Source organism: Scyliorhinus canicula, chromosome 6 (assembly GCF_902713615.1).
Source record: "Scyliorhinus canicula chromosome 6, sScyCan1.1, whole genome shotgun sequence".
Lineage (NCBI taxonomy): Eukaryota > Metazoa > Chordata > Chondrichthyes > Carcharhiniformes > Scyliorhinidae > Scyliorhinus > Scyliorhinus canicula.
In genome coordinates this window covers 17,692,647-17,703,789 of record NC_052151.1, presented here as the reverse complement: position 1 = coordinate 17,703,789, position 11,143 = coordinate 17,692,647, and the positions used below count along the sequence as shown (strand labels likewise).

The window sequence follows — 11,143 nt, the reverse complement described above, 5'->3', positions numbered from 1 at the left end:
TTGTGACGAGGCCGAGGCAGTCGGGGAAATGAAGCTGGGACTTCCCTGTGTCCAGCATCACCCAGAAAAGCTGCATTCAGCCCATAAAGCAACGGGAGAGCTCCCTCCGGCACAGTCTGTATTTATTGGCGAGTCTCCTGTCAGCATTCTAACTGTCTCCAACTAATAATTACCGTGCCTGTGCCCAGGAGTCAATGTTGGGATGGAATGGGCGGACAGGTTGTTGCCTGAAGGAGGCAATGTTGGGATGGAATGGGCGGACAGGTTGTTGCCTGAAGGAGGCAATGTTGGGATGGAATGGGCGGACAGCTTGTTGCCTGAAGGAGGCAATGTTGGGATGGAATGGGCGGACAGCTTGTTGCCTGAAGGAGGCAATGCTGGGATGGAATGGGCGGACAGCTTGTTGCCTGAAGGAGGCAATGCTGGGATGGAATGGGCGAACAGCTTGTTGCCTGAAGGAGGCAATGCTGGGTCGGAATGGGCGGACAGCTTGTTGCCTGAAGGAGGCAATGCTGGGATGGAATGGGCGGACAGCTTGTTGCCTGAAGGAGGCAATGCTGGGATGGAATGGGCGGACAGCTTGTTGCCTGAAGGAGGCAATGCTGGGATGGAATGGGCGGACAGCTTGTTGCCTGAAGGAGGCAATGCTGGGATGGAATGGGCGGATAGCTTGTTGCCTGAAGGAGGCAATGCTGGGATGGAATGGGCGGACAGCTTGTTGCCTGAAGGAGGCAATGCTGGGATGGAATGGGCGGATAGCTTGTTGCCTGAAGGAGGCAATGCTGGGATGGAATGGGCGGACAGCTTGTTGCCTGAAGGAGGCAATGTTGGGATGGAATGGGCGGACAGCTTGTTGCCTGAAGGAGGCAATGCTGGGATGGAATGGGCGGACAGCTTGTTGCCTGAAGGAGGCAATGCTGGGATGGAATGGGCGGACAGCTTGTTGCCTGAAGGAGGCAATGTTGGGATGGAATGGGCGGACAGCTTGTTGCCTGAAGGAGGCAATGCTGGGATGGAATGGGCGGACAGCTTGTTGCCTGAAGGAGGCAATGCTGGGATGGAATGGGCGGACAGCTTGTTGCCTGAAGGAGGCAATGCTGGGATGGAATGGGCGGACAGCTTGTTACCTGAAGGAGGCAATGCTGGGATGGAATGGGGGGATAGCTTGTTGCCTGAAGGAGGCAATGCTGGGATGGAATGGGCGGACAGCTTGTTGCCTGAAGGAGGCAATGCTGGGATGGAATGGGCGGACAGCTTGTTGCCTGAAGGAGGCAATGCTGGGTCGGAATGGGCGGACAGCTTGTTGCCTGAAGGAGGCAATGCTGGGATGGAATGGGCGGACAGCTTGTTGCCTGATGGAGTCAATGCTGGAATGGAATGGGCGGACAGCTTGTTGCCTGAAGGAGGCAATGCTGGGATGGAATGGGCGGACAGCTTGTTGCCTGAAGGAGGCAATGCTGGGTCGGAATGGGCGGACAGCTTGTTGCCTGAAGGAGGCAATGCTGGGATGGAATGGGCGGACAGCTTGTTGCCTGAAGGAGACAATGTTGGGATGGAATGGGCGGACAGCTTGTTGCCTGAAGGAGTCAATGCTGGGATGGAATGGGCGGACAGCTTGTTGCCTGAAGGAGTCAATGTTGGGATGGAATGGGCGGACAGCTTGTTGCCTGAAGGAGGCAATGCTGGGATGGAATGGGCGGACAGCTTGTTGCCTGAAGGAGGCAATGCTGGGATGGAATGGGCGGACAGCTTGTTGCCTGAAGGAGGCAATGCTGGGATGGAATGGGCGGATAGCTTGTTGCCTGAAGGAGGCAATGCTGGGGTGGAATGGGCGGACAGCTTGTTGCCTGAAGGAGGCAATGCTGGGATGGAATGGGCGGACAGCTTGTTGCCTGAAGGAGGCAATGCTGGGATGGAATGGGCGGACAGCTTGTTGCCTGAAGGAGGCAATGCTGGGATGGAATGGGCGGACAGCCTGTTGCCTGAAGGAGTCAATGCTGGGATGGAATGGGCGGACAGCTTGTTGCCTGAAGGAGGCAATGTTGGGATGGAATGGGCGGACAGCTTGTTGCCTGAAGGAGGCAATGCTGGGATGGAATGGGCGGACAGCTTGTTGCCTGAAGGAGGCAATGCTGGGATGGAATGGGCGGACAGCTTGTTGCCTGAAGGAGGCAATGCTGGGATGGAATGGGCGGACAGCTTGTTACCTGAAGGAGGCAATGCTGGGATGGAATGGGGGGATAGCTTGTTGCCTGAAGGAGGCAATGCTGGGATGGAATGGGCGGACAGCTTGTTGCCTGAAGGAGGCAATGCTGGGATGGAATGGGCGGACAGCTTGTTGCCTGAAGGAGGCAATGCTGGGTCGGAATGGGCGGACAGCTTGTTGCCTGAAGGAGGCAATGCTGGGATGGAATGGGCGGACAGCTTGTTGCCTGAAGGAGGCAATGCTGGGATGGAATGGGCGGACAGCTTGTTGCCTGATGGAGTCAATGCTGGGATGGAATGGGCGGACAGCTTGTTGCCTGAAGGAGGCAATGCTGGGATGGAATGGGCGGATAGCTTGTTGCCTGAAGGAGGCAATGCTGGGATGGAATGGGCGGACAGCTTGTTGCCTGAAGGAGGCAATGTTGGGATGGAATGGGCGGACAGCTTGTTGCCTGAAGGAGGCAATGCTGGTGCACACAGTTGGGATCTGATACCATACAACTGAAACATCAGATCCTCAGACCTGGCTCCTCACACACTCTATGTCGACAACAGATAAATGATGATTCACTCAGATGACTTTCCCTTGAGCACATCACCGTGGACGGATATTCACATTCCATAAACTCCAACAGCCCCAATAACATATATTACTAACAATATTTACATAGAACATGTTCCATGCTTTCTAATCTCAGACTCCACCCACCTGTTTGATATCCTGCGGGGAAATCATTGCATGTTTCCCAAAGAGACAGATCCATCTGTCCATCCGTCCATCAACCATACTGGTCAAAGTTGGCCTGGCGGCCTTCAGAGGGCAAGCATTAAGCCATACATGGACATGGAAGATCTAAGAGAATGGACTGGAGTCTTTGCATGGTGTAGGGTTTGAGGAAATGTCATTGCTGTTGCGTCTGTTCCGATGCCGCAGCCTTCCACATCAGCACTCCTGAGCTGGTTCAGTTTCCTCTTCAAATGAGAATTCCGCCTCTCCCACCCAACATCCTCCTCACCCCTGACCCCACCCACCATGGTTGACAGGACCCTGAATCCTGTCCGTCACATTTCCTGCACTTCGACTCTCACCTCTTGGTGAGACTTGGGCAGAGAAATGGCAAATGCTGTTGAATCCGGGCAAATGTGAGGTAATGCCTTTTGGTCGGTCTAACATAGTGGGGAAATATACAGGAAATGGCAAAACTCTCAGGAATATAGAAAGCAGCCCGTAGTGTCCTAAAAAGTAAGGTTGGGGGGGGGGGGGGGGGGGGGAGGAGAGGGGGGGGGGGTTTGGGTTACGGGTATAGGGTGGATACGTGGGTTTGAGTAGGGTGATCATTGCTCGGCACAACATCGAGGGCCGAAGGGCCTGTTCTGTGCTGTACTGTTCTATGTTCTATGTTCTATGTTAAGTGGACAAGGTAGTCAAGAAAGCATACGGAATGCTTGCCTTCATTGGATGGGGCATTGAGTATAAAAACTGGCAAGTCATACTACAGTTGTATAGAACATTGGTAAGGCCGCACTTGGACTATTGCGCACAATTCTAGTCGCCACACTACCAGAAGGATGTGAAGGCTTTGAAGAGGGTGCAGAGGAGGTTTACCCAGGATGTTGCCTGGTCTGGAGGGTGTTAGATAGTTGGAGAAGCTGAATAGACTCCCACTGTTTTCACTAGAAGGTTGAGGGGTGATCTGATAGAGGCCTACAAGATTATGAGGGGCATGGGAGTGGATGGGCAGGCACTCTTTCCCAGGGTGGAGGGGTCAGTCAACAGGGGGAATAGGTTTAAGGTCCGTGGGGCAAAGGTTTGGAAGAGACGTGTGAGGTAGGTTTTTTATGCCGAGGGTGGTGAGTGGCTGGAACTTGTTGCCAGAGGAGATTGTGGAAGCAGATACATTAACAGCGTTCAAAAGGCATCTTGAAAATACATGGATAGGATGGGTATAGAGGGATACGGCACAAGGAAGGGCTGAGGGTTTTGGCCAAGGTTGGTATCATGACCGGTACAGGCTTGGAGGGCTGAAGGGCCTGTTCCTGTGCTGTATTCTTCTTTGTTCTTCTCCTTCCTCCCGAACTTGCCATAGGGTTTCTCTTGTTCTCACCATCCATCCCACCAGCCTCTGTATGCAATGGGCCATTTTCCACCATTTGCATCAACTCCAGCATGACGTCACCATCAAACAGAACTTCCCCTCCCCTCCCTTCCCCTCCCCATTTACATTCCAAAGCCTCCGTATACCCCAATCTCCTCAATCACTTCCACCCTGTACCATTCCCCCCACATACCATTCCCACCACACTTATCCAGGCCGGCACAGGAGACGGAAGTCCTGCCCTTTTGCCTCCTCTCTCCTCAACAGCCAAGGCCCCAAAAGCTTTGACAAAGAATCATCTGGACTGGAAACGTTAGCTCTTTTCTCTCCCTACAGATGCTGCCGGACTTGCTGAGATTTTCCAGCATTTTCTCTTTCGTTTCAGATTCCAGCATCCGCAGTAATTTGCTTTTCTTCATAACTATCTTTTTATTTTGTTTACATCCCTTTCTCTTGCATCCTCAGGCAGTGTTTTTAGCCAGAGGCCATGTGACAATCCAACTTGGAGAGACAAGTCTGAAGTGTAAGTGATACAAGTTTAACATGCTGTATGTAAATCCTACACACCAACACTGACATTAGATCCCAGTGTTGAGTGTTTTAAACCCAGTAAACTCTTAATATAGTTACTGCTCCAGCACTTAACGCTACTTTGCCTTCTGTCCACATAGCAAATACTTCTGAGAAGCTTCTATTTTATAACTTCCTCATTCGTGTCTTGCACCTTCCACAACTGGTACATAGACCTGAAAGAGCCGTACATTGTCCATGTTTCTGATGCACACAGGAGGGATGGGACCACGGCTGCTCTGTACACCGTGAACTTGCTGCTGAGTTTGAGGTCTCGGGACTTTAACATCCTGTTCCTTAGGCATCCGAAGACTACACTGGCGCATTGGAGTCAATGCTGGATTTTATCGTTGATGTCTGCTCGCACCAAGAGGAGGCTCCCGAAGTATAGGAAATGATCCACATTGTCTGAGGGCTCACCATGGATCTTGGTGGTTGGGGGGGGAGGGGGGGGCAGTTTTGTGTGGCAGGAGCGGGCTGGTGGAGAACTTTTATTTTCCGGATATCTCGTCTGACTCTTATCCCCTCATATGCCTCGGTGAACGCATTGATGATGGTTTGTAGCTCAGCCTCTGGATGTACACACACAGGCGTCGCCTGCGTACTGCAGCTCGATGACAGAGGTTGAGGTGATCTTGGTTCTGGCCTAGAGGCATCAGCCCTGTTTGACCCCAGTTTGCCCACGGATTGGGTCTGTGGTGATTCCGTCAATGAGGATCACGGCTGGTATGTCATTATGGAGCAGGCGGAGAATGGTGATGAATTCCTGGAGGCAGCCGAATTTAAGGACGATGTCCTACAATCCCTCACGGTTAACAGAGTCGAAGGCCTTTGTGAGATCGAAGCAGGCCATGTAGAGGTTTATGCTGCTCCTGCGCTTTTCCTGGATTTGTCACGCACTGAAGATCATGTCCATTGAGCTTCTTGATGGGCGGAAGCCGTACTGAGGCTCAGGGAGGAGCTCTTCAGCCACTGGGAGGAGGCAGGTGAGGAGTATTCTCGTGATGACCTTTCCCGTGGCAGAGAGTAGGGAAATCCCTCTGTAATTGCTGCTATTGGACCTGTCTCCTTTCACAATTAGGGCATCTCTGAGGTCACATGGCATGTTCTCTCCTTCCAGACAAGGGTGATGGGGTTGTGGATTTTGGTCAAGAATGCCTCTCTGTCGCATTTTAATACTTCTGTGTTGATTCAATCTGCGCCAGAAGCCTTGTTGTTTTTCAGCTGTCAGGGGGCTTTCTCGACCTCCCGGCGAGTTGGGCTGCGCCGAGATGGTGGGGGGTAGCGTGTTGCGGGATGGTGTCGAAGGCAGTTGCATCGAAGTCTGTTTCTAGGTTGAGGAGGTTCTGCAAAGTGCTTTCTCCAGCGGCCGTTGGCTGCCTCTCTGTCTTTGACGATGGCCTCTCCATTTTTGGCTCTCTCTGGGCTGGGTCTCTGGGTAATCGGAACGTAGATCATTTTGATCGCGCTGAGGAAACCGCACATATCATGGTTGTCGGCGAGTTGCTGAGTCTCCTGCGCTCTTTCTACCCACCGTCTGTTCTTTGTTGCCCCCCAGCTTTCAGTTGCCCATGGGCTTGACTCCTCTCACTCACGTTTTGCTGGAGCTGCCAGTTCAGGAACACTGTGTTTACAGTCAAGGAGATCCTGGATCTCCTGATCGTTCTTATCGAGCCAGTCTAGGTGTTATCTGATCGAGAGCCCGAGCGTCTCCTCACAGGTGCTGACTATGGTGGGTTTTTTAGGCAGACCAGACACTGTGGGTGTTCTGTGACTCTGGCTGGTTGGCCGTTGCCAGGTTAGCTGTGAGGTGCCCGCTGAGTAGTTCTTTCTCCTCAGGGTTCTTGAGAAAAGCAACATTAAGTCTCCTACAGCAGAGTTTTTTTCGCTTGTGCTAGCTTGGAGCCAGGGTGATGGAGAGATGGTCGAGCGGATTAGTCGGTGGTCAGTGCAGCAGTCCTCGGCTTCAGTCGTGGCGCGGGACGTCTTTGCGGTTTCTCGCTTGGACGATGACATAGTCAATTAGGTGCCAGTGCTTGGAGTGGGGCTGTTGCCATGACATCTTCTGCTTGTCCGTCTGGCAGAACAGGGTGTTTCCGATGACCAGGTCATGTTCTAAACATTCTGTCAGGAGGCGAATTCGATTGGTGTTTATTTTCGCCACACATTCCCTGCCTAACACGCCTTTCCAAAGGTTTGCGTCCTTCCCGACTCTGGCATTAAAGTCACCAAGGAGAACCAGCTTGTCTCCCTTTGGGATGCGGGACAACTATTAGTCATGGTTGGAGTCTTGTCCGTTGCGTTTAGGGTTAGGGTGTGGGCACTGACGGCTGTGATGTGCTATTTCTGGGTCGGGGTGATCCGTAGGGTCACGAGGCATTTGCTCACTCTGCAGGGGGGGCTCGTTCAGATGTCCTCTATGTATAACATACCCTGTGATGGTGAGGGTGAACTCTGGGTAATATTCACAAGCTAACAGGGAGGCTAAGAGCACGGTCAGGACCAGCAAGATCCTGATAGAATTATAGGATCCCTACAATGCAGAAGGAGGCCATTCAGCCCATCGAGTCTGCACCAACCCTCTGAAAGAGCTCCCCCTGCTGATGTCTGAGGATTATGACTGGCATTTGGCCCTGTTGCAGTGCTGAGCCATGACTCTGGCTAATGGGGAGGCAGTGGTGCAGTAGTATTGTCACTGGAACAGTGATCGAGAGACTCAGGGTAATTCTGAGTTCGAATTCCAGATGGGGGACTTTGAATGCAATAAAACTTTGGAATTAAAAGTCCAATGATCACCATTAAATCATCGTCAATCATCGTAAAAAAACATCTGGTTCACTAATGCCCTTTACCGTACCTTAATGTCCTTACCTGGTCCGGCCTACATGTGACTCCAGAACCACTGCAATGGGGTTGAGTTTTAACTGCCCTCTAAAATGGCCGACCAAGCCATTCAGTTCAAGGGCAATTAGCGATGGGCAACAAATGCTGGCCTTGCCAGCAAGGCCCACAGCCCATGAACGAATAAAGAAAATAAATTCTCTCCAGATGAAATTGCTTATGGACCAACTAAATACTCAAGTTTGTCCACTGCCAAGGAACCTCCAACTTAATGTTACCCCTGCTGGCCACAAGAGGGTGAGAAATAAGCATAACTCCAGACATAGGGCCATGACCCAGCACCTTTAGCTTCAGTGTTTGGATTCGGGATCATAAGTCAGAAGGTCCGTTCTTTACAAGAATGGAGGAGCCACGGTCATTCCTGATCCAAGCACCATTTTGCCTTATCCGACACAAGAGAGCCCTGGTTTCACTGGTAACCATGAGAACAAACATTATCACACAATGTGGGATGGAGACCCCAAGGATACTTCAAGCACCTTCGAGCGAGTTGCCAACCCACCGTAGACCCCACGTCCAGAGCACCTACCTCGTGTAACAGTTACAATAATGCAGTCTGGGTGACTGCTGAAAGCATCACAGGGTCTCAGCCTCTGGCTGGGCAACTCCACCAATGTAACCGAAAGAGAAAATGCTGGAAAATCTCAGCGGGTCTGACAGCATCTATAGGGAGAGAAAAGAGCTAACGTTTCGAGTGCAGATGACCCTTTGTCAAAGCTAAAAAACATAGAAAGTGGGACATATTTATACTGTGGTATACTGTGAGATTTTCCAGCATTTTCTCTTTTGATTTCCGATTCCACCATCCGCAGTAATTTGCTTTTATCCATGTAATGCAATTAGCACGGTAGCATGGTGGTTAGCGTAAATGCTTCACAGCTCCAGGGTCCCAGGTTCGATTCCCGGCTGGGTCACTGTGCGGAGTCTGCACGTCCTCCCCGTGTGTGCGTGGGTTTCCTCCGGGTGCTCCGGTTTCCTCCCACAGTCCAAAGATGTGCGGGTTAGGTGGATTGGCCATGCTAAATTGCCCGTAGTGTCCTAAAAAGTAAGGTTAAGGGGGGGGTTGTTTGGGTTACGGGTATAGGGTGGATACGTGGGTTTGAGTAGGGTGATCATTGCTCAGCACAACATCGAGGGCCGAAGGGCCTGTTCTGTGCTGTACTGTTCTATGTTCTAATAAATATGATGCAAATAGGTTAGAAATAGTTCAGACGGTTATTTAAAAAGTTGATAGTATACGTGTTAGGTGATGTAATGGGTTCATGCATGAAAAAGAAGAGAGAGATAAAGGAAGGAGAGTGGAACTAAATGGATAACTCTCTCAGGGAGCCAGCACTGGATGATGGGCTGAATGGCCCCTTTCCCTAATATAAAATCCTGAGGCTCTCCCTTTAAGCTGGTTTATATAAATAACCGGGGGCAAGCAGAATATTATCGGACACTCACGTACTTCATCCTGAGTGACTCACACAATCATCAGGGTATTCTAGGAAACATTCCCACATTCACGTTGCATTGTGACTCTGTTGGTCAGCGAGTTGCCTGGGACGGAGGTGAGATCCTGATCCTAAACACGTAACAGTTGGGGAGTAGTAGCAGGGGCAGCTAGACTATACAGTCCTTTCAGCTGACTCGTACGTCCTCCGACAGGACCCATCCCTCGTGCCCCCAATCCACGAGCCACAAAGGTGGTTGGCCACCTTCAAAAGGTTGGGCTATTATTAGCTGGCCAGCACTGAAGGCATGTCACAATGGTGGTCACGTACCATCTGGGAGCAGCTATATTCATGTCGCAGTCGGTGCTATCTTTCCATTTATAGCAACTGTTGTTCGCCGAGTGGGACGGCGGTGCTGTGGTGTCAGGATAAACTTAGCCCTGCTGCTGACATTTTGACTTGGCACAAAGAGTGCGCGTGGAGCAGAGCCAGAGGCATTCGAAGCCTGCAGGCCCAGCCTGGGCGAGCTAAAACAACAGGGCATGTGGTCAGCATTGTCAGCTGACTACACTGTGGCACTTGACTGCCATTCACCCCGGGAGGCCTCTGGCTGTGTGAGAACCTGCCGTGATTGACAGTCCTATTTACAGTCAGATGACTGAAGAGGCTGGATGGGATGTGGTCAGGGGTTGCTGGGGCAGGGGGGGGGATGAAACGGTTGCCAAGGCAGCCACGGTTACAAGTCTCCAGTATGGGTGCACTGCCTTTTCAGATCAGAACACTTACCTCAGGCCACAGTTCCATTTTCAGGCCTCAGTTAATATTACCCCCACAACCCAAAGATGTGCAGGGTAGGTGGATTGGCCATGTTTAATTGGGAAAAATGAATTGGGTACTCTAAATTTATTTTTTTTTAAATCATTGTGATATAGGAAACACAGCAGCCACTTGACGCACAGCAAGCTCCCATAAACAGCAATGCGACCATGGCCAAATAAGGTGCTTTAGTGATGCTGGCCAGGAAAGTGGGCTGATGTCTCCGACCTAAAACAACCCCAAAAGCTGCTGACTCTGAGATGAGATTGCTCCCAGGAAACAAGAGAGGGAAGGATGAGGGGCAGGTTAGACAAGCTCTCAACTGGTCAATAAGGATTTGGAAAGGGAGGAATCTGCAGGAAACGTGTGAAAGAGCAGGAAAGTGAGACCAATTTGAGACCTCTTTCAAAGAGCTGGCACAGACGTGATGGGCCAAATGGCCTCCATCTGAGCGGTAACATTCTGTGATTCCATGGAAGAAGTACAGTATCGGGAGAGTACTCTTTCTGGCATCACTGTCTCCTTTAATTGTCGGGGAAGGGTCCATGAGAGGGCAGAGAACAAAGAACAAAGAAAAGTACAGCACAGGAACAGGCCCTTCTGCCCTCCAAGCCTGTGCCAACCATGCTGCCCGTCTAAACTAAAATCTTCTACATTTCCTGGGTCCGTATCCCCTATTCCCATCCTATTCATGTATTTGTCAAGATGCCCCTTAAATGTCACTATCGTCCCTGCTTCCACCACCTCCTCCAGCAGCGAGTTCCAGGCACCCACTACCCTCTGTGTAAAAACAACTTGCCTCGTACATCTCCTCTAAAACTTTCCCCTCTCACCTTAAAGCTATGCCCCCTAGTAATTGACCCCTCTACCCTGGGGAAAAGCCTCTGACGATCCACTCTGTCTATGCCCCTCATAATCAGGTCGCCCCTCAACCTACGTTGTTCCAATGAGAACAAACCGAGTTTATTCAACCGCTCCTCATAGCTAATGCCCTCCATACCAGGCAACATCCTGGTAAATCTATTCTGCACCCTCTCTAAAGCCTCCACATCCTTCTGGTAGTGTGGCGACTCGAATTGAACACTATACTCCAAGTGTGGCCAAACTAAGGTTCTATAC

The 11,143-nt window shown here is 51.1% G+C and overlaps 1 protein-coding gene across 1 annotated transcript; it reads left to right on the top strand.

The window, feature by feature from the left end:
- The first annotated feature begins 292 nt into the window (after nt 1-292).
- On the top strand, nt 293-2,710 carry LOC119966935 (uncharacterized transmembrane protein DDB_G0289901-like). Its single transcript, XM_038798893.1, has one exon. It carries the CDS (start codon nt 293-295, stop codon nt 2,708-2,710), a length of 2,418 nt encoding a protein of 805 aa, XP_038654821.1.
- The last annotated feature ends 8,433 nt before the right edge of the window (nt 2,711-11,143 follow it).

Bases quoted from the DNA above. Each gene is read 5' to 3' on its own strand.
- LOC119966935 (XM_038798893.1), top strand. From the start codon at position 293: ATGGAATGGGCGGACAGCTTGTTGCCTGAAGGAGGCAATGTTGGGATG.